The 24,606-nt window shown below is 38.2% G+C and overlaps 1 protein-coding gene across 4 annotated transcripts in view; it reads right to left on the bottom strand.

The window, feature by feature from the left end:
* Positions 1-2,629: 2,629 nt before the first annotated feature.
* Positions 2,630-24,606, bottom strand: part of GPBP1 (GC-rich promoter binding protein 1) — a 37,280-nt gene continuing 15,303 nt past the window's right edge. The window contains exons 4-13 of one of the 4 annotated variants that reach the window (XM_039709702.1): positions 22,927-23,045; positions 18,934-19,082; positions 18,242-18,465; positions 17,557-17,623; positions 15,308-15,492; positions 14,227-14,367; positions 13,601-13,765; positions 9,759-9,943; positions 6,294-6,396; positions 2,630-5,172 (exon numbers count right to left, since the gene is read on the bottom strand). In XM_039709702.1, coding sequence (XP_039565636.1) covers positions 5,014-5,172; positions 6,294-6,396; positions 9,759-9,943; positions 13,601-13,765; positions 14,227-14,367; positions 15,308-15,492; positions 17,557-17,623; positions 18,242-18,465; positions 18,934-19,082; positions 22,927-22,979 — 1,431 coding nt within the window. In that variant the 5' untranslated portion in view covers positions 22,980-23,045 and the 3' untranslated portion in view covers positions 2,630-5,013. The other 3 variants (XM_039709703.1, XM_039709700.1, XM_039709701.1) reach the window with 3 other exon arrangements.

Below are 24,606 nucleotides of genomic sequence, written 5' to 3'. Positions count from 1 at the left end.
GATGCAGTCACTTAAGCCCAGACAGGAGGCTCCTTGACTTGCTAAAGATGGTTCTGCTTCAGCAGTCTTCAGCAGAAAGCAATGGGAGATGGACTACACAACAATTACAATAGCACAGAGCCCCCAGACGTGAAGCTATCATACGTAAGGAATAAGGAAGCCACCATGCTGGAGTAAGCTGGATCAGAGCTGCACACCATCTCCTGTACTGGCTACACCAAGTAGTTGACTGGAGGAAACACTGCACCACCTTCCCTGACACAACTGTGGTAACACTAAGGCAACACCAGGTACTCTCTGGGTTCAGAACCAGCCAGGAGCCCAGGCTTGGTACCAAATGCACAGCTCTGTTTCAGAACCTATGGGCTTAGAAGATCACAACTCAGGACAGCAGACCACCAGCCTGTTAATCTAGTAAAACGAAATAGCTCAGGCCACCAGGCTGGTCCAAGCTCTCAAGCATGTGGAATTTCCAGCAACAGTTCTCAAATCTGACACTTCCTGGCAGAATGAAAGGAGTTTGTTTCCCTTTGCTTCCCAAGCTGAAACTTAGAAGTGCCTTGCTTAGCACTCACAGAAAGAGTGCTCTCCCCACATTTCCTAAGGGGAACTCAAGTTCTCCCACATTGACGCAAGCTCCATCATCCTGTTAAGCAGATGCCTGCCTAGACATCAGCAATCATCACTTACCAAAAATACTCTTTCACTTCAAAGCTGCATCTTTCACCTGCACAGAAGACAAAACTAAATGAGAACTTGTTCTGCAGGTATAGAATGGCATTTCTCTATGAAAATCATGCTAGCACCAGGGAAATAAATAGCTGCATACTAGGAATATCCAAAAAGAATGAAGTCTACATAGCAAGCTTACTGTCAGGTATCTTCTCGGGAAATTAAGGAATGCATGCTGCTACAGGCCCTGTGAGACCTCCCACATCCATCATGACCTGATCTGCGCAAGGGACTGCGATGGAAGCAGACTGTGGTAGACACTGAACTCAGCAGTAAGCTCCACTGACCCACTGGCTGAAGGAATGAGTTCTTCTTCAGTCTGAAGATCTCTCCCAGATCGCAATCCAGTAAGAGAGACAGGTTGTAGCAGGCACAGGGCCTGCAAGGCCTTGGCGGTCAGAGGCCTGAGCTAGGAAATACCAAAGTCAGCATGACTAAGGCTTTAGAAACCCCTCTCTTCTTTAGAAACCCCTCTCTTCGCATTCCCCGCTGGGCTTCTGCCCTGAGGGTAATACCCAGCCATAACAGACCTCAGAATTTGTTTACGAATCTCTCAAGGAAGTGCAAACCTCCTGAGAGAGGAGAATTTTTGACACTACCCCTGTGGCCCATCCAGAGCCAGACTGCTTTGCAGGTCACTGCCAGTGCTGGTTTAGCAAATGCATTTCCAGGTACCTCTAAGGAAGGCTGCAGAGTGATCCAGGCTACAAAACGAACCTCATTCAGTTTGCAGTAAAACTCACTGACGACCAAGAACAACAGCATGAGGAAAGACGACCAACTAGTCAGCACATTTATTATCCTAATGAGCCAGTAACCCTTGGTGCTCAAGTGCAATAATCCTGGATCAGATCAAAAGTTCCCTGCAGCTGAGTAAATTACCTCAGCTGCTGCCTAGCAGCAAACTGCAAATGGATAAACAAAGGCATCCTCAACTAAACTCTACTTCCAGTTTCTAGCAGCCAGTAGTTTAAATGCATTTACTGAAAAATAGATATTCTTTTAAAAAGAAACGCTAAAGTTGAAGTCCCATCTGAAACCAAGCAGATGATTTTCCCCCACAGGCAACTGCATAGGAGAATAAAAATTAATTTCCTTCACACTTGGTGACATTTCTAAGACTTGGTATGACCATTAAAATCTTCTTCAGACTCTTGACAGGGTCCAACATGAATCAGTGGACAACTTTAATGTAGTTTTAACATTCTTTTCAACAAAGACAACTAGCTTATCTCACACCTTAAGAGAGAGGAAGGCTTGTATAAGCCAGTGAGGGAGGCCTCTGGTCTTTCTGGATGAGGTAAAGGATCTCCAGCTCCCCACCATAAACTCAGGCACCCTCCATGCCAGCAGCAGGCAAGAGAATACATTTACATTCTCCATCAACAGCAGATCAGAAAAACCAGTAAGTGACTGATCACTGCTATTTGATTTTGAAGAGAACTGGAACAGGGAACCAGGAATACATGGTTCTCCACCAATAAAGCCAGGAAGATGAAGAGAAATGGTAGGGACCTCAAATCATGTTTGCATGCAGCCACCTGTGATTACCGCCACTGAAGTCAAGCTCTGTCAGCCCAGCACTGACAAAGTATCTCCAAAGTTACTACATAACTTACTAGACCATGAAGGAAATGGTCAAGCTGAGTTACCAACTTGTGAATCCTTTAACACAGACACCTGCTCAAGCAGAAAAACAAGAGAGGACTTATTCTGGGAATGGACCATGGTTTATGTGTGAAAGAACAAAAAGGCCAATGCACTACTTAAGTTGCCCAGGGAAAGTAACAAAGTCAAAGATGGATGAAGTTGCACTGTTAAATATTAGAGAATCCAATTTCATTCTTCTCTACATCATCAAGCACTGAAAAAAAGGAAGAGGAACCATACAATAAAATGCTTTCATACATTTTATGGAAGTATACTACAAAAACCAAACATTGTTTTGAGTGACATTTCCCAGGAAAATAGAAAACTAAAAGAGTTCCCACAATAAGTGACTAAGAGTTTCTTAAGGGGACACAGAAGATGACAGGTACTCTCCTCAGCTTGTCATAAGCAAATATAACATAGGAGAATCCAGTTTCTCAGTGGAAATATGAAATCTCACCCATTCCAACACTGCCATGAAGGGTGAACAGAAGTAACAGAGCAGGCAGATGATCACTTAAGGCAGGGGCCACACAGACTTCTGAGGGGTCTCTGAACTGGTACAACCGACCAGAAACTAATCCACAAGTATCAGCAGACACAAGAAGAGAAACCACACACAGAAAACTTATGAAGGCTATGAAAGTGTTTCACTCTACAATGCAAAACCACTGCCCAATTCCTGCTACCTGCTTTGCCCACCACTCATTATAATCAGTGCTTCCATTACCAGTTTCACCATGTAACTTAGCAAAGAAGTACCAAGTATGACTAGTCCTCCTACTTCCTCTAGAGAATTTTCTCAACTGAAACTTGTAAAATTATCTATACAATTTTAACACAGCTCTTCTATAATTACATAATTTCTCATAAAATTAATTACTGAGGTGACATTTATTACTAAACTGAATAAAGAACAGCCCACTTTGAGAAATACCGAGGAAAAAACATTTTCACTTACTATTAAAACAGTGCATCCACCTATCACTATATAATTAAGATAGGCAGAAGATCCTGTTTATAGTATGTGAAAACCAAAAAGTGAACAAACTATACCCATGTGTCAAAGTTAGTAAAAAAAATTCAGGAGAAGGAAAGGAAAAAGGTGTTTAAGGCATGCAGGTAGGAAAAACATGATTACAGATATGGCAGTTTTCTTTTTAAAAAAGAAACATTTTTATCCTCTTGAGATTAGAAATTAAGTATTTCAATACACCATGTCAAAATTAACTACATCAACATTTGCAAGCTCTTCTAGTACAAAAACTGACCTCTTGAAAAGAAATATCTATTTAAATTAACAATAAATAAAAAAGAGAAACATACCAACTTCAGCCCAAAATTGATGCCACCTTATAAAAAAGCATTTTCCTAAAGAAATATGGACAGAATCTCAATTTTATAAATATTTTTGTTTTCAAGTTCTGAACTGAAAATAATTTACTATAAGAAGTAGTAGAATTCAAAAACATCTTGACAGGGAAGTGTCTATATATACATATGTGCTATATTATAAACGTATGTGACATCCCCAAGAGCAGTTATGCTTATGAATTAATGCTACACAGCTTGTACAACTGTGGAGAACATTTAAAGAATTAAAATAAACCAAATAAAACTATCAATAATACAATACTGGTTTTTAAATGCGAGATCATAAAGAAAAAATCTGACATTGAGTAAGCAAAAAAGGTGGTTATTGCACACATATACTTCTGCTCCTATAAAAGCAAGATCTGGTGATGAAAGTACTTTTACCTTGCACTGAAATGCACAACTGCATTGCTGCCAGAGTACATGTAATATAAAAGCAAACAAACATAGCAGTTTTAAAAACAATACCCGTGATGCTATGCACTGAGACAATACTCTGTAGATCAGTTTATTTCCCATGTAGTGGACAAATCCAGTCAGTGTAATGATTTTTCCATGTGTTGAATAGTAAAATCAAACTCCTTATCTTCCCACAAGTCACTGTGAGAATAAGGGTCTTGCTATACCTCTTAAAGCTTTCAATTTAGATGTTAATTTTAGAAATTTGGAACTGTAACATCAGGGTCTTTTGCCATTAATAACAACGACAACACAACAAACGGCTAAAGAGCAGTGATTTGTAGAACAGTTCAACAACTCAGTTAAGGAAAAGAGTTTTAGTGCACTTTGCTCATTTTAGCCAACATGCTACATTGCCCTTTTTGTGTACGAAGTGGACTCATTGATTTCCACTGTAAGAAAAAAAAATTACTTGGCAAGCAAAACACTGTGTCAAGCTGCCCTTTTTTTCCTTAGACATTTTAAGACAGAAGCTTTGCAAGACATTATACAATTCTTTGCTTTTATTAAGTGAGAAAGTCTGATTTGTAATATTGCCACATTGCTAGTCAGAAATGCCTCAGTGATGAAAGTCAACGCTGGGTCAACACAAGGCCTCATTCTACAACATTCGTTTACAGAGAAATTATAGTGATTTTCAACACACCCAACAAAACATTCCTTGCTTCCTTCAGAACAGTCCCATTATTCTTCCTGTAGTGGGCATGTTACTACATAAATTACAATTTTTGTTTTTGGACAAAACATCCCCAAATCTTCATGAGAACAAATGGTCTTCTACAGGCATTACAGAAGTCTTCACACATCATCATCATCTGATGTATCACTGCTGCTTGTCTCAGAATCCTCATTCTCCAGAGCAGGTTTGAAAGTGCTGTTTTTCCAGGGGCTAAATTTAAAATTGCAGATGAGGCCATTTTTCAAAATGCCGTTTTTCCGAAGGCCATTTTTTTGTAACTGAAATGTGAAAACATGACACATTTAGAGAAAGAAAATGCCGAACACAACAATCTGCTGCAGTTCAACACTTTTTACATCTTCACCTCTGGGCTACGCTGGATCCACAGCTTTTCATATGTACAGAAAGGGTAACTCCCCTGCGAGCCTTCACCTCTGGCCAGCCACCTGTATTCCAGTATCTCCAGTTGTGCTGAACTCCTGCAGTCAATGAGAGCTCACCCTGTTCTCACCCATGTCCCCACACATCTTGCCCCAGAGATCCTTTCTCCCAAACGGTCTCTCCCTGCAATCCAGTCCCCTTTCCCATAGTGCTGCAAACATCTGCGCTAAGAAGGGCAAAGGGCAATAGGGAAGGGGCCCAGAAGAGATGTTGCAGAGAGGAATGGGTATCTCAGCAATTAGAAAGTCAAAGACACTGAAGAAAGGAAACAGCTGATTCTGAAAAAAAGAAAGGAATTATTGCATTTTTAAAACCACACAGAATGTGTGCACTAAGACAAGCACTTGAAAGTTTAGTATTCCGATATTAAATTATTAATATTTCCAATAATATTGGAATTACCAAATGTTCAGATTTAGTACCACACACTATTCTCCTTTCTGACTCCTTCTCACTGACCCCACCAGGTATACTCAACACTCCTAACAAAACAGAATTTAAAAAAATAAATTAAAAAAAATATTAAAAAGGAAAAATCACCCCTAGATTACCAGTTCCATACTTTGTTACTAGTAAATTAAATGTCTCTCAGTTCCCAAAAAAGAAAAGGCAGTTCTCAGAGTAGCATGGAAACTGAACAAAAGCCTTGAAAGAAGACTCTCTTTCCTTAGGCTAGGCTGAGGAGCTTGAAAGCCTGTGCACTTCTACCAGCAACAATACTTAGAACTACCCAGAAGTACACCCTACCCTTCCCTTGATGCTTTGTGAATAGGCCTGAGCTACAGTCAACATTGGTACATGATTTTTTGGAAGCAACTATACTTCTAAAAGCACAGTACTGAAATGGTAGTGGAACAGCAACATCCCTAATGATCAAAATTACTGCAGATCCTCCTCAAAGGAAGGCATCTAGGGTAACCAACTACAGGTTTATAATGGAAAATTAACTCAGTCTTACCTGTTCACTAATGACTTGAAACTCCCTCATCTCATCCTCAGTTAGTGGAGCACATGTTTCATCATTTTCACTGTCTTCCTGCCAGCCCATCTCCTTTAACAACCTTTAAATTAAGAAGGACAACATTAGGAATTTGATGCACACACTCAAACATTTCAAGCTCTGCCTACATACATGTCTGAAGACCTGTAACAAATGCATTGATTAATCAGCCAGTATTTTTTTAAACAAACTCTTAATGTGAGTTCAAAGCTTTGTAAAACGTATGTAAAGCACAGAAGCTGAGTTCTCAGGTCTCGAAGATGACCCTATTCTACCACCATACGTGGTAAAAAATATACCTTCATTCTAAGGCAAGAGATCTGTGTCAGAACAGTAAGAATGTATTTTGTTAACATAACTTAAAACTGCCAGTGAAGCAGCAATGTATTCACTCCCCTGAGAACAGTATAAAGAGACAAAGACACAATGAGGGACTCTGCAGGTTTTCTTCACTAACAAAGCAGAGGAAGGCATAAGGAATATTGGTGGTGTCCGTCGATGGAAACCAATTTAGGATGCAATGGCCTCATTTGATTTCTTTTTTATATCACATGCTAATGTCAAGAGCCATCTCAGGCTTCTTCAAAATTGAGTCTCAGCCCACAGCACATGCTGGTGTTTCAGCTCAAACAGCTAGGAGTGGATTTTGGGATAAGGGGAAGAAATGAGGAGAAGAAAGACTCCTCTCATAACTAAGCTTGAGATATACAAAGATGCAGTAATCAGCATGTTTTGGCTATTTCATAAAGAAGAATGGCAGTATCTGAGCAGGAACAAAATGGTTTTACATTTGAAGATGGTATGAAAACAGGGTCTATCTGAGGGTGAAGATTATGTAACATTTAACAATGAAGTTATTAAGTTTGCTCACTGCAAAGTTTTTGCCAAAAGGATTAGCACCCCTTCTTCAGGTAAACCAGCTATCTTTTGATCTTAAGCATTAAAGCAGACTAAAGCTATTTCACAAAAATCAAAGAGGTTTCTAAAATGTATGCCAGAGCTGACACTTAAGAGCTAAAAAACAGTGAATATATTAAAATAGTAAGACAAACTCACAGCTGACACCACATACCAGGCACTTCATTTAGGCAGATATAAGCAAAAAATATCTGTCAACACAATCCTCCCTACAAAGAACTCTATATCCCAATACAGTGGATGTGCACTGGGCAATTCTGCAGGGAACCAAAGCCACCAATGACCAATTTCAGAACCATAACAAAAGCCTGGAACTGTAGAAGGAGAAAAGCATTACTCTGCTTAAAAAAAAGTCAGTAGGACAGTAACAGCAATGGAAATTGTATTCCATGTTGCATTTGGACCAAATCAGAAAGCATAACAGGCAAGTACAACCATATCATCAGGATGAAGTAAAAATATACGCAAGTCATCCAAAACTCTAAGAGAATACACTGTACAGAAAAACACAATGCTAAATGCAGTTCAGTGATAGTTAGTTGAGTTTTAAGTTTTACTGCAAGCAAGCTCAGATATAAACACTGCATTCAGTGAAGTAAATAGTTACAGAGCTTCTGTTAATGTAAGTAAAATTTAGGGTAATAGCTAACTAACTTTAAATGTTATGTAATGTTAGGAGCACTACCATCCCTTTAAACTGACACCATTCTCACCATGGTTAGAAGTATGAACTACATAAAAAAATTACTTTGGATTAGCCAACTTGATAACAACAGGATTGCTTCATGTTGGAAACTTACCCAGCAGAAAGGAAGCCCTTTTGTACCAAGTGTGCCAGTACTTTTACTAGGTATGCAAAAGTAATCTGGAAGCTAAGGGGTGAACCATAGTGCAATTTACCACAAAAAGGCTAACAGTAACATGCATCCATATGTATGCTGAGCTCACAAAGTGCTGTGGCAGTATGGACACACAGCCTCTCTGGGAGAGAGACATTTGCCCAGAAATCCTAACAAGGCTATTTAAAGTTATTTGAATTGAAAAACTAAGAGTTAGATTTGACTTCCACCTGCCAGTCAAAAAATCATGACCCTCTAGTTGCCACAGATTTCACAGACTCCCAGAATACCCTGAGTTTGAAGGGATCCACAAGAAATGTGGCATCCAACTCCTGGTCCTCGACAGAACAACCTCAAGAATCATCCTATGTGACTGAAAATACTGCCCAAACATTCCTTGAACTCTGTCAGGGCTTGGTGCTGTGATCACACTCCCTGGGAATCCTGTTCCCATGCCCAACTATCCTCTGGATGAAGAACATCCTCTCTTTCTGAAAGTCACAGATTTTCTCCCTACAATGGCAAGCACCATTTTCCATTTTTGGTATTCCAAACTAATATTTGGCAAGTTGATGTCCCCCATTAGGACAGCAGCAGTTGATTTAGAGGTGTTCCTTAGCTCCTTAAAGGACAGTCAGTGTCATCATTCTGGGGGGGTGGCCTACAGTGGACTCCAACAATGACATCTGCTTTTTGTGTTTGCTCCTTAATCCTTATCCAGAGGCCCTTAACCCTGCCATCACCAGCCACAAGCTCCATATATTCTGTCCCGTTCATTAGATACAACACCACTCCCCCACCACACCTGCTGTCTGCACCTCCTGAGGAGCCTGCCACATCCACTCCAGTGACAGAACACTCCAGTGACACAACTCATCCCACCTGGTGTCATTTATGACAGTGATGTTGCCAATGGTGGGAAGAAAGGAACAGAGCAGGGTGCTTTGTACTCTTCATACTCAGCAGGAGTAAGAGGACATGAAAGTTTCTTCTATAGGCATGACAAAATGAAGAGTTGTCTAGTCCAATGTATAGACTCTATCACTAAGAAAACAAAAAAACCAAACAAATCTGTCTAAACCATAAGAATCTGATATAAGACTGGGTTGTGATTATCCAGCATCATCGTTCTCATATCTACCAAATGCTACTGCAGTTGGATTACTGGGATACTGAGATAAGAGAATTGTTTCAATCCTTTTCATGAAATTACTTTCTCACCTTCCAGTGGACTGTCTTGTGATATCACTAATAGTGTCAACAAGTCAGCTACAAAAATAATTAACTACTTTAATAATGATGAAAAGTTCACTGAAGTTTTATATAAGATGCAGCACTTAAAATATTTTAATACAAACAGCAATTACACACATTGTTCCTCCTAGACACCTAGACCAAAACCAGAGGGATGAAGTCACTATATAGTTTGCTGTACTCTTTATTAAGAAATAAACTGTCTTTACTTAAAAATTGGATGTAAGTCAGTACACAGGTCTAAGAAACAAAGTATATCTCATGTTAAATTAGTACAGATCTAAAAGATAAAATTTATGTTACTGAAGAAACATTTTAGACATTCTTAGTTTTCAGATTCTGACTTCTGAACCAGTAAGAATTTATGAACATGATCAGTTACCATACTCTTTATGTTGTATACAATACATACCTATGCTCTGCCTCAAGTGAGCTTGAAAGAACATTTGCCTGAGGGAAAGCTGAAGACTGAATGATCTGCTGAGGTGTAATTGAAGCATTGCCATTCTCCTGCAGAATCTCATTTTCAAAGTTTCGGTTTATATCTCTCTCACGATGAGGACTGTTGCTGTTATGAAAGCTGAAGGACTCATCATCCTAAACACAAAAATAATTTTACATTACAAAATTTTAAAGTGAATTCCATCCACATGTAAATATCCAGAAGTGCTGCAATTCAGTAGTTCTGTTTAGTTTAAATTAAGTTTAAATGGAGAGACTCTGTACTTCACGGGTAATTCTGTTCACCCTTCTGGCATTTGCAATACCTGCATGCTACAGAATTCCTGAGATACGCTACTGCAGTACCGTAAGTAATACAGAAAGCAACTCATGTGCTTTTCCCCAATTTTTTTTTTGTAAAGTCTAACACATATCTAAAAATTCAAATGTACTTCAGCTGTTCTTCATACTTACAGAAATAATGGGCTGTTGAATTTTTATTGTTCCTAATTAAATATCAGAGCAATATGTGGCAGAAGAAGTCTGAAAGCATATGAGTTCTCAAGTTTACTTCATCTAAGGGACAGGTCACAACACTCATATCTCAAATAGCAAATTCTCTGCAATTCAGGAAGACTGCATACTGCTCTTTAAATTCAGACAAGCTCCCTTACACATATGCATTTAACCCCAGCTTCTCAAGCTGCTGTGAACAGCAACTGTAAATTACTAAACATTAAATACAAATCAGGAAGAAAATTTATTTATAAAGCTGACTGTTCAGGTTCACTCAAAGATTAAAAGGTCTTTAGTCTATAAACATGAGGCATTTCTTTCCACTCTACTCATTCAGCAACTTGTAATTCATATTTATGAATGAGCCAAATAGCCTCAGAAGTCTTACCAACTGCAAAAACAAAGAAGAGTACAATCATTATCTAGTTAACACCTTCTCAATAACAAAATCCCTAAACTGGCATATAATAGCATTACCCATAGCAGGAGGAAATCATGCAATCTTCTGTACCTGTAAGAAATCATACTTCAGAGCACAGGGTCAACACCACCATCATTTCCCTCCCACTCTCAAGTTGTCTCCTTTCAGAAATATTAGAACAGTCAGCAAGACATTGTTAAGAACATATGTCCCAGTAAACACACATTCAGCTGTTACATTATATGCCTGAAGAATATGTCACATAATACCAAGAAAAATTTATAAATTTACTAAGCAGTTCTAATATATAGAGCTAAACAGCTTCTTCCAAGTGTGATTCAGCTGCTGAGTACAATTTGCCTCATTATTTCACAATTCAGAATCTCTAGATGATTCCTAAGATGTTTCTAATCTTGAATCAAAATCTTTGTGTATTTTCTGAACACACGAGCAAAGCTATCCCCAATATCCATCTCGGGGCACTCAGTCACAGAATACCTAAGGAAAAGATGTAGGCTTTTCTTAGTTCACACGTACAGCTAAGTTATACAGTCCCATTACAGCAAACTGCATTTTGCCTGAAATAGGATCAGGGTCAGAAAAGTCAATCTCAATTTTACGAGTAATGTACACTGGCACTGTTTCCTTTTTAATATCTCAGAAGCCTAATATCACTTCCTCAAAATCACTTGTTTATCTGGCTGATTTCTAATTCATGGGATTTTTTGTTTTAATAAGACATTTTAAACCACTCATTTACAGCAAACACCTCATTCTGAATAATAAAATACTTATTTTCACTTGGACTACGATAACTTGTATGATAACTTGGTGGCTGGTAGCATTTGACACAAATATTCTCTAGTATCAATTGAACACTGCACAAATTAATTCAGACTGAAAGAAACCTGATGCATATTATACACAGCCATTATAGGCCTTCAAGTTCTCAATTAGTTAGAACCAGTGGTTTATACATATACTGAGATGTTGCTCCTATGATTAGACCAAGAATAGAAAACTGCTGCCTACCTAAACACTAATTAGAAAGGAAATGGTTTGAGAAGCAGAACAAACATTTTTGTTTTGTAGGGTAACTATCAGCCAGCGTATGAAACACTGCCCTCCACAAGTCTGTTGGGAATAGGTGGGATTCACACAAGAGTACAGAGGGAGCTGGCAGCTCACTGAGCTACTTTCCATCATTCACTAGCAGCCCTGGATTACCAGAGAGGTCCCAGGCCACTGGAGGTTGGAAAATATGATGCTCACTTACAAAAAGTATTGGAAGGAGATTCCAGGGAACTACAGGCATGCCACTCGCCGTGGTACCAAGGAAGGTCATGGGACAGATCACTGTGAGTGCCACCACACGGCACATGCAGGACAAAGAGGGGATCAGGCCCAGCAAGCACAGGTTTGGGAAAGACAGGTCCTGCTTGGCCAACCTGATCTCTTATGGCCAGGTGGCTGCTTAGTGGATGAAGAAAAGGTTGTGGATGTTCCCTCCTTGAACTTCAATAAAGCCTTTCTTTGACACCATTTCCCAGAGAATTCTGCAGAAGCTGGCAGCCCATGGCTTGGACAGCTGCACTCTTCATTGGGTAAAAAGTGCCTGGATGGCTGGGCCCAGAGGGTGGTGGTGAGTGGAGCTATATTCAGCTGGTGGCTGGTGGGGCTCCCCAGGGCTCAGTACTGACCAGTTTATCAATGATTTGACAAGTGCACCTCAGTCAGTTTACAGGTGACACCAAAATGGGTGGGAATTCAGATCTGCTGGAGGACAGGAAGGCTCTGCAGAGGGGTCTGGGCAGGATGGATCTGCACAGGCCAAGGTCACTGGTGTGAGGTTCAACAAGGCCAAGTGCCAGGTCCTTGGATCTCAACAACCCCAGGCAGTGCCACAGGCTAGGGCAGAGTAGGTGAAAGGACCTGGGGGTGCTGCTGACAGCAGCTGAACATGAGCCAGGCTGTGCCCAGGTGGCCAAGAAGGCCAATGGCATCCTGGCCTGGATCAGCCATGGTGTGGCCAGCAGGGCCAGGGCAGGGATTGTCCCCTGTACTGGGCACTGGTGAGGCCACAGCTCCAGTGCTGTGTCCAGTGCTGGGCCCTCAGTGCAAGAAAGACACTGAGGAGCTGGAGAGAGTGCAGAGAAGGGCAGTGGCGCTGGGGCCGGGTCTGGAGCACAAGTCCTGAGAGGAGCAGCTGAGGGAGCTGGAGGTGTTTATCCTGGAGAAAAGGACGCTCAGGGGTGTCCTTATTTCCCTCTACAACTGCCTGAAAGGCCAGGTGGAGGTTGGCCAACACCATGACAGGACACAAGAAATGGCCTCAAGTTGTGTCAGGGGTGATTCAGGTTAGATTCCAGGAAGACTTTCTTCACAAGAAGACTTTCTACCACATGAATGGTAGTCAAGCAGTGGAATGGGCTGTGCAGGGAAGTGGCTAAGTCACCTTCCCTGGAGGTATTTAAAAGCCATTTAGATGTGACACTTGAATACATGGTTTACTTGCATATTTGATAGTACTGTTAAAGGCTGGACTCGATCTCAAAGGTCTTTTTCAACATAAATTCATGTATAATTAGGTTTGTTTACTAACCCTAATTTATCCTTTTTATTGTTGCTAAAGACACAAGTACTTAAGTCATGAACATGCACTAACAGATACTGCAGAAAGACAAAAAGAAACTACGAAGCAGCACTGGAGAAAGAGTAGTACTTGGAACAATGTTTTTAAATTCATCAAAAGGTAATTCCTTTCCTTCATTTAGGGATCCAAGACCATTACTTAACAGCTATTTACAGCAAAATAAAAAGTAGTTTATAGTTTGTCTGAAACCTACTGGATCTACAGTAAGTATGAACAGAAGTACCTTCTCTTGCCCATCATGATTCTCATCTTCATGTTCTTCTTTCACTCTATCTCTTCTCAGTGTTTTCAAAAATTCACTTTTCTTATCAGTCCGCATTCTTGTCAATTTTGTTAATCGAAGCTGACCAGATTTGTCAACAGGGGATGAAGAATTTGACCGATTACACTGGTGAAGGAAGTCAGAAAAAGAAAGGATGTTAGAAGTGTGTTCATGCAGAAAATTTTAATTAAAGACACAGGTATCTGTTCTTTCAGGTTTCACATGTATTCAGAGTCAAAAGTAGAGGGAAGATCTGTATTTTGGTATACACAGTTTGTAGATGTAAACCCAGAGATGCAGGTTTATGGAGCACTGCTAGTGAACAGTGGGCCTTCTGAAACATGTAACACCTTTAGCAGTTTTGAAGTCTAAATGTGTCAGGCTGTATTTTCTAATGTGGGTTTTTATTCTAAATCAAACCCACAAAGAAAACTGCAGTACTTTAAGGCTGGTGATGTGCATTCCACCTTTCCCGTACGTTAAGTTCCAAAAAAACATATTTAATACAATTCTGTATAAAATTTACTGCCCATCCTCACTTAAGCATATTAAATGTTTTATAAATTTAACTACAGCTACTACTTTACCTCTGTCACTGAATTCTGTGTTACACCAAATGCCTTGACAGTTGATTTGAAAGGACTGAAACAGCCAACACCATATGCAGATTCATGAGGAAATGCATTCCCAAGTTTATTTTCTTTTGCTTGGCTTTTCCACTGTGTGAGCTAGACAGAAGAATAAACAGAGATGTAAAGAGTCATTAACTACAGGATTCTTTTCAAGAATCTTCATAAAAATGATTGAGCAAAAGCAAATCATAACTGCAACCTTAATGTAGTGCAAACATCTGTTTTCTTGTGAAAAAGAGGCTGTTTATGAGCAATTCATCTGCTCATAAATACTATTCACGCTGTTTATATAAAAACTGAAATTTCAAAACAATTAAGATCCTCATATTTGAGGTAGTGGAAATGAAATATGGGACTTCCAACAGCATTACTTTAGATTCAAAATGTTACAGAGTTAAGAACTAATCTATCATATGTTCTCAAGAGCACAGAAAAATTCCTGAAACAAAAACAGAGATGAAGCCAGTGAGAATACCTCAGCCCAGGTTAGAGCCTGGTAATAATGCCAGTCGCGGCTTTTAAGTCCATATGGATCATTCACTTAAGAGCTTGGTGATTCTTGTGGGTCCCTTCCAACTCAGAATAGTCTGTGATTATGCATTTGGGAAGTTGCATTTGGAAAGGGACTAGAACGACACTCCTAAGTTATAATGTCATGTCTAACTGGGATAAATTCTGATGGTATTATTATGCTGACTATACCTCTCCACAACATACCTAATTTTGTTCTGTTGAAATCATACATACAAAAGGGACTGCTATTCTGTAAGTTTAAAACACCATTTTTACTCTCATTTATACAGCTGCTGCTCTTCTCAAAAGCAGTAGATGGGAAGCAAAGAGTGACTAAACTATAATTTAAAAATAAAAATGCAAAAAGGTTGTTTCTATTCATTTTTGGTGTGTGTTGCATTTTGCAAGTGTTGAATGCATTATAATCTAGACACAGTTTTCTCAGGGATGAAATAAACACATTCAGAATCACAGCATGATTTTTCTAGGCATGTTTTTCATAACACTGATATCCAATACTCACCTTTGCAGGTGGAGTGACAGGTTTGGGGACTAATCCTTTATAAACACTCGTGCTAGTTCCATTCCTTACTGGTTGTGAGTGAACACTTCCCACTACTGGGAATCCAGATATCCGCAGCTCTTTTGCACTGCCTTTTTTAATAACCAGCATTCTCTGAGATCTAGATTTAGGATTTAAAGGGTACTCTGGAAGAAAAAGAGAAGTGTGTATGTATATAGATGTGTGTATGTGTGTGTGTACCTGTGTACATAACTCACTAGTTTTTAGTTCATAAGGTACTGGCAGCCATATGATCCAGAGCAAACAGGCATAAATCAGGAACTTAAATCACTATTAGTTCCACAAATAACATACTGTGCAAACCTGGAAAAACACAGGTTCTGTTCCATTTTCTACAATCGCAATTTTAAAAACGTTTCACTTGGCAATGCAGGAATTGCACTTTTTGAAAGAAAATACATTCTTCAAGGAAGCCTGCTACACACTTCTAGAGACTGCTGCATAGTGATTCTACAATCAAAATACTGTTAGTAGTTGATAGTTACTCAAACTTCAAGGGGGTTTATGGCTTTCATATTCAACTTAAGGTTTCCTAAAGGATAATTAGTTATAGATTTGTTAACAGCTCAGTTTAGAGCTCTGCACTGAGGTTCTATAAACATGAGACAGGATGTGCACTACACATTAGACCATGGCAATGACAGTTTCTCTAGCTCCATGCTTCAGATGGGTATAACAGGACAAAATTTCCATGTTCATTGGAGAACAAAGTAGGAGACACACAGTCAGCCATCAAACTAGAGAAATTGCCATTTAGCAGTGTCAAGGAACATCCATTAAAAACAGTTCTAAAATTTTCAAAAAGTAAAAAGATATATATTTTGTATATGTCTTATATATATTATATATATTTATTTATTATGTATATAAAAATATGTATTTTGTATGTTAAGAGCCTTTCCAAGGATTATCTCCTCTCCCTGAAAGCAATTTTACTTCACAGTCACTACAGCCTCTGTTTAAAACAAAAAACAGCAAACCCTATCTTAAAGGAATACAAGACTTTTGCTTGTTTAGCAGGTAGATGCTGCAAAATTGTTATCATAACTGTAAGCTTCATTCTCATTAAAGCTCATGACAAGATTTTTCAAAATATTTACAGGCTCCCATCACATATACACAAAGTACAATGGAATCTAAGAGATGCCTACATTTTTAACAGATATTAGAAGGGATTGTAACACTCCTCTGTCCTGAGTATTTTTTCCTTCTGAAGGGAATAATAACAGCCTTAATTTCAGTTTTTCAATTACAAACAAGACTCTTTTATTGAAAGAGAGATTAACACAAAACCAGAAAGCTGTCCAATTATTTATGATGCTGCGAAGTTTTACAGCAACTAGATATTTATATTGAGGGGTTGGCCTATATCTAATATTACTTTAGTGTGTAAAAAATACTGGTTAAATATGACAAAAAGAATCAGCAAATTGAAATACCTTTAAAATCTCAGTATTAGCAGTAGTTTAAGTAGACAAGCAAAAGTTTGCATGTTTTATTATTTTTTTTTAATAAAGAGAAATATTCTTAATTTGAGTATATTTACTTTAAAACCTCTGCCATCTAAAGCTACCACCTTCTTAGGGGTAAACAATTTACTATGTAAAGCCCATTAAAACTGTGAAGTCTTAGCCAAACATAATCAGGTGAGGATGAGAAAACAGTCCCAACTACAGGTCTGCTCAATATCCATGCTCAGGATTCTATTTATACATATTCATACAAATTATACACAAACACAACCAACAGCATAAGACACTTGCTTCCAGAAACAGACCTTAAATCTCTGCAAGCTAACCTACTCTTTCTTCCAGCTCTCCCAGGTTTCTCTCCAAATTCTTCCAACACATTTTATAAAGCCTTCAGCTAGCAACCAATACCACTAATTTATGGGACCAGCCCTCATTGCACTTCCTCTTGAAAATAAAGGTGAAGATTTCTTGACATCTTTACAAAAAAGATGTATAATTGTTCTGGGAAAGAGTATTAGTTGTGGCAGCATCTAGAGACTAGCTGACTGATACTCATATGGAAGTGTTATCCTTTAACAAAAAGGTACCTACGTTGTAATAATATTGAAATCTTCTCAATCTGTACCTTTATAGTTCTAAAAAGAGGCTCATGTTTCAAATAAAACAACTTCAGATCTCTGTTATGTTTTTGCATTTAAAAACATCAAAAATACTCACCCCACACACCTGCAGCTAGAGATTTATTCTGGTTTGGTTCCCTCTCATATTCAGGATTTAAAGATGGCTGAAAGAAAGTTTTGTCATTATTTAAAAAGTAACCCTTGAATTGTAGGATGAAAGAACTAAAGAATCACAGTAACACCAGCAGCATGACCTCAGCTGACAGCCTAAACACCTCCCCCATGAACCAAGCAGGACAATGCTCACTTGTTCCTCTTCTCCAACAAAATATCTCAAACAACAGTCAATGCCATTACATGACAGCAGAAGAGGAAGCAAAAAAACAGCAATGTATGTTTCTTCAAAGAGTGAGATTACCCTTCCCCTTACATCCTAGGTGTAGGTTAAAGCATGAGAGGTCAGAAGGCCACAGGCATGAAAATTATTTACTATTTCAGATTCTAATAAGGTAACTGTGTTGAATTTAATACCTACACATACCACAGCAGATGGGAATCCAACTGTAGCTTCACTTAATACACAAGCAATAATAATAAACTTTTAGTGGAAAATCTGGATATAAAATGAGAAACAAGTTATTGGACATACTACTAACACTCCCTTACCTACAGAAAATTCCTTACATGATAATCTGAAACTGGTGAAATCTCATGAAGTGACTTGTAATGGAAAAAATGCAGACAAAATGAAACCCTTTTAATTGTAATTACAATTTACTTACAAAATCCTCAGCCTCAAACTGGTTGGGTACTTCTTTGTCTTCCTTTTTGCGGGTTTCATTATCAAGTACACTGTTTTCACGCAGTCCCTGGCCTTTTCCACAATGGAAGGTGCTGCTATGAGTTCGGGAGCCTCCACCATGGTACCCTCCACGCTGGTTTATATTTTCTGGACCACTTCTGCCTTGTGAACGCCAACCATTCCTCTCTTTTCGCCCAAAATGCCCTTGGATTTTTAAATTTTAAAGAAATGTAATTACAAACCATTTAAAAATATTTTACTCTGCAGAATTGTTTAAAAAGTTAAATCACGAACTCTATACACTGGGATATGGCAGCATAGGAAACAAGTTTCATTCACATAAACAGCAGGGAAAGGATCTCACAAAACATGCCAGAGAGAAAATAGCCAGCCAATGCTACAACAAGTCAAACCCTTTTTCTGGCTACTCATTTACATGCTCTTGGCTAGAGTATTAACTCAACACTCTTATTCTACTCAAGAGAGAAATACCCCTGGAATCACATTACGTCAACCAACCCTTAGTGCTCACATCCCAGATGTGTCTTTCTGTTACCATTCTTTCACTGCAGAAAAATAATTTAGAACACATGAGCTATCATAGGACTTCCTTCCTAGCTAGTGCTACAAAGGAATGACACAAACGTATTCACAGTGTTCCATAAATTATACCTCCATTTGGCCTTCCAGTGCTAGGATCAAACCCTTCTGAAGAATTGTGTCTTCTGCGATTTGCTTCATAACGATTCTCTGTCCACGAAAAATTTTCAGAATGTTTCTCAAAATTCAGTGATGACTGCAAAGGAGCATAAGTGGTAGACCTGAGATCTGATTAATAACTTAATCATCAGAACTGTAACATGCACATTGTTGACAGTATATATAATTCATTCTTAAAAGAACTTTGAAGGACAGACAATGCTGCAGTCCTCACATGCAGAGCTGTGTCACCATCTCTCAGGCTAACAAGGACATCTTCTGCTCCAGGACACTGAAACAGCCCTTAAGTCATATGCCTGTGACACAAGGTAGGAAGAGTCTACTTTGTTTTGGCAGCAAAACAGAGCACAAGTGACATGTGTTGCAGAAGTAAAAATTTTTTTAAATGTAAGTAAAGGACAAAAGATCACAATTTGGAAGGCTGAGAAGAAGTCTGGGATCTTAATCTGGATTTTCAGAGACTACAAACAGGCATTCTATAGAAAGCAAGGAATCCCTTCCACCCCAGGCAGCTATACCCAAAAAAAGCCTAATTCATTAATCTTTTCATTACAACTTAAAAAGGCAAATACAAGTAGTTATGAAATACTAATAAAATCTAGACTCAGAAGTGTCCAGATTCACACAGATATCATATTTCCAGTTTATAAGCACACATTAGAGAAATTTTAAAGAAATAAATCTGTAATATATCAGTAGGAAGCAGTAAACTAAAATCTTATATTGAGAATAGCACCAAGAAATCAAACCACATCCTGACTAGAATTCATACCTAAAGGGATTAAACCAAAAAACATCTTTCATTACGCAACCCATGTCTTCCTTATAACTTCTCTCTGGGTGTACCCTTAAAATTACTTCCTTCTTCCTGCCTAACCCACAGAGGAAATCACACACACAAAAAAAGATCCCCAAAGTTCTATGGAAAATGCCCCTGTAGAGCTCAAGGTACTATTCAATATTCACTGCTTAAATTTAAACTCAAATAAATAGATATTTAAAAATCAAAGCAGGTATTTTTAGATTGTCAATTTTTAGAAGTCAAATGTACAGGGACTACCCTCTCAATCTGAGACCTGGGACATTAATTACTTGACAAACTCTCCTTGGAGAGAGCAAAACCAAAGACTGCAAAAAATTGTTAAAACAAAAGTAGTTCAAAAATTACCAAATTAATCTAGATATTTAAGTGAAAGAAAATTCTTAAACAGATTTCGACCGAGCTGCCAAAAATTTCAGAAAGCGCTAGATCTGCCAATCTCAGGAGAAATTTTGGAAGACACTTCATGTGTTCATTTACGTACAACAACAATGACAGCATTTTATTTATTGTGCTCGAGTTGTACATGCTATAATGAATCTGATGCTTCTGAACAGTATGCAAAGATCATGCAGTTTGCATTTTCCCCACATGATGGAGATACCTGCCTATGAAGCCTCCTGAGGCAGATATACCAGTAAGCTTTGTAATCAAAAGGAAATTTATGGGCAACTTCTGTAAGTTGAGAAATTATCTGACTCGGTTCAGTCAATAAATAAAAAGGGATAGATATAATATAAATTTTAAGAAATATAGGAAGTCTAACTGCTTAACAAGAAGTAAAAGTGAACTTGTAAAATTGACTTTATCCATCTGCAATGTTCCCATACCCTTTTCACAGAAATACTTTCTTGAAAGTTCTGTCCACGTCCCAAAATGGTTTCACTATTCACAACACCTTCCCATTCCACGTGCCTATCTGCAATACTGCACTGACACAAACACATTAGCTCCAGACCTGAACAAAACCCACTGACAGATACACACCTATTTAGGTGCATTTTGCTGCGTAGTTGACAGAAAGATGAGAAAAGCTTGCTGTTAAATGGAAATCAGCAGCAATAGATGAGATGGATTTCAATCAAGCTACAATCTGCATGTCACACTAAACAGCTCATTCACAATCACAGTTTCCTGGTAGCAGGTTTCTACAATGCCAGCCTTGAGCTATGTAAGGAAAAACATCTCAGCTACCAAGGGCTCAGGGGTCCTGTAGGTGTAATCCCTGAAAGTGATTACACTTCAGGAATATAAAAACTGATCTAGCAGAGCTCAGTTTCTACTTCTTCAATGTTTAAAATGTCTAAATGTTGTTGATACCACAACCTCACCCTAGCTCCATTCTCCATGAAACATGAGACACCTTGCCTTCCTCACCCCTTCCTCTTCACCTCCATCCTTCTTACCTGCTGTTCTCTTCTGCTTTTTTGATATGCAGCAGAAAATAAGTCTGTTTTACGAAATAGAGGATACAGGGAGCAACAACACCTGCGACCTGTCTTGTGGAGGAATCACAAGTCTTATTCTGTAACCTAAGAACTACAAACAGACTTCTCAAGCACATAAAATGCAAATGTGCTGTGTATCACAAAATGCTCACCATTGAGGGAGCAGGTAACACAGGGAAATAAGGTGCATTCCAACAATGGGACACAAATATTACAACAGAGTAATATATACAACATGGAGTTTTTGAAAGAGAAGAAAATCTAAGTAAACTCCATAAGGCAAATAATCATGGAAGAGAACAGGAAAAATACATTTGCAACAAAATGTCACACAATTCAGAAATGAGGTGACAAATACAACCCATACCTCAAATATATTCTAATGGTGCTAGAGTACTTCTGGAACTTTGTTTTATCCTGCTATATTGGCATATAAATACATACAGGTAAAGCTCTTGCAGCAGACTCTCTAAATACATAGTGAAGATTGTTTTGCAATTGTGACACCATATCAACTAAGCTCCAAATACTTTTCCAATTTAAAACATATTACATTGAAAAAAATCAGATCAAAAGAGCTGAATGCATCAGAAATCATAGAGAATGAAAACAAAGAGACTGCTTCTTAATTTGAATTTTCAAATGCTATGTATACTATGTAACAGATAGGCTTTACATTCCCAGAAACAAACTATACTAAACAAAGAATCTAGCTAGGTCAGGGTAGAAGAGACATAAACAGAGTGATATAAATAAGGACATTCAATGACCTGACTAAAAAAAAATGTGTTTATAGTTGTGTAGACATACAGAATCAAAGCATTAGGAACACAATTAACACTGCCATCTATCTGTGCATTTAACAATACCACAAGCCTATTGCCATAAATTTCTCAAGGCTAAGCATTTCCCATGTAGATTATAGACTCCACAAAGTCTATATGTTACAGAAAAGCAAAGCAATTCTCACAGAAGCAGATATAAATATTGAATTCAAACTATTATAATGAAGATAGGTCTACAAATTGAGAAGCAGATAACAGGAGTTTTAATACCCACTGCTGACTCTGTTTCTGCATTTGCACAAATTAAGAAAGAGCAGAAAAAACATTTCTCCTATAGACATACTCAAGATTTCCAGGAATATTTAATAATTCTAACAATTAAACGAGATTATTATTTCCAAGCTGTGCCATTACATAAAGTAACAGCAGTCTAAATGAAACAACCAGAGTGAAGATGTCTAACAGTATCAAAGTACCACACTCCACCAGTAGCAACAAGCATTCCACCATCAACTGCAGAGCCATTTCAGAAAGTCTAAAAAAAGCATAGTTTTAATCACTTGGATGACAGAATACTCCTTTAAAATTTACAGGACACAATTAAAAATCAGAAGCAAGAACATCAAGTACATGCTCTGTCTTGGTACTTCTAGCATGGAACACAGTAATTCATTTTAAACACCTGAAGAAGGCAATTTTAAACCAACCACAGCCAAGGCCAGATATGTGCTTCTCTCCACGAACTAAGCTGCTCAAGCAAAAAACTCTACTGGAGTCATCTGTCATCAAAGTATTCATGAAGAGATTCACATTTTTACTGTGATTGAGGTTATGACATTTAGACTTCCCTAATAATGAAAGTGCCTTTTCAAAACAATAATACAAAACATACCTTTGTTGATGATGGTGGAGTAGGAAAATTAAGCCAGGCTGGAGCAAAGTCATGCTGCGCCATTTAGGTCCAGTCTCTCCGAATCAATGAAAAAAGGCTTAGCACCTCATGGCAAGTCCCTGTAATCAGAAGAAAATGAATCAGTCCTTTCAGATGCTTACGTTACAAGGGGATTACACTTCTCATCTCTTGCTCAGTGTTTCACTTCTGTTTTCCCATATTATTTTCCTCACCGATCTAAATTAGAATCTAACTATCATCATATGATTTACAGCATCACATCTGTGTTTTTATTACTAAAGTGTCACATAAATATATCACAGGAATTATGAAAATATAAATGTAATATTTCTTTATTTCCTCCTATAAATGGGATGAAGCATCTTGTGTAAGGTCTGATCGAGAACACTATGGCAAAACTAGCTTGCTGAAAAACATTCTGGTACTATCTAGAAGGGAGTTGGCAAGCTATTTTATTAGCTTCCTAGAAGCTGATATTTTTAATTAATCCCTAACAGTTAGTCTCAGCAGCCATATGAAAGTTCCTTATGAAAAACCTACATACTTGGGCTCATCACAAACCTCACAATGTGTCTAGCTTCAATGGAAACAGAGTCTACATGTCCAGAGTGTCCAGTAAAATCTAGTAAAATCTAGTAAAATTCTCTAGTTTGAAAATGGGCCAAAGAAGGTAATGGTTTATGACTAAAATCCACAAATACTTTTTCTACCCAACACTCTTCTCACAGATAAGAAAATATTTCTCAATAAGCAAAAGAACACATGGTAATGTGAACTATATTACCTGAAGCTGAACTGTAGTACAGACAGGAAAGAAATGGATTAAACACTTCCTGGATTCTACTAGGGCAACCAGATCATGCTCTGCAGCTAGTCATGGCAAAATGCTCAAGGACTCGAAAATTTTTTTAAGTATGATATACAATCATACTTATAAATCCAGCTCATGAAAACATAAAAAACACCCACACACATTCTATAGGGAAGCCCAAATAAACGTGAATTCCACATCTCTGCACAGCAGAGTGCAAATCTGTTATTGAGCACAGATGTAATTCACTTTAATCTACAGCTGCTGTAATGTATTAGTAAGAGATGTGGAATCTGAACTTGGTAACTCATAATTATGGTTGTTCTCTGGCCTGAATCAGAATATTGCAGGCTACTGCAGATTTCCAGCAACAGACAAGACTGTTCTAGCTCCTAAAAGGAAGTCTAACAGATTTGTTAGATTTAACTTAGTGTAAAAGTGTACTTAGTTGAGCTGCTGTTTGTTTTTAATGGCATGTGCTCATATCTAAGTTTGTGGGTACATCCAATACCATATTTAAACTGTAAGGTAGGATTTAAAATTACTACAGTTAAATAGAGACAAGGTTAAAGGGATGTCTCACCCAAATAACTAACTTCAAATTACTCTGCTGAAGTCGTTCAACTCACTGATACACCAACTTCAAGAAAAAATCCAGAGAAATTTTCTAAGTATTTCCAGTTATATCAAACTAGTAAAATATAAATGAACAAAATTCTGGAGTCAATGAACCATCACAGAAATGGCTTCTCTTTCTAAAATGAACCATGTTCATTTTTACTGATATATCCCATTCAGCAACAGTATACAAAAGGGTATATTTTTACACACAAACCAAGAGATGTTAG

The sequence above is a fragment of the Passer montanus genome, unplaced genomic scaffold (assembly GCF_014805655.1).
Source record: "Passer montanus isolate IOZ18808 unplaced genomic scaffold, ASM1480565v1 scaffold22, whole genome shotgun sequence".
Taxonomy (NCBI): Eukaryota; Metazoa; Chordata; class Aves; order Passeriformes; family Passeridae; genus Passer; species Passer montanus.
This window is presented reverse-complemented; position numbering and strand designations above follow the sequence as displayed.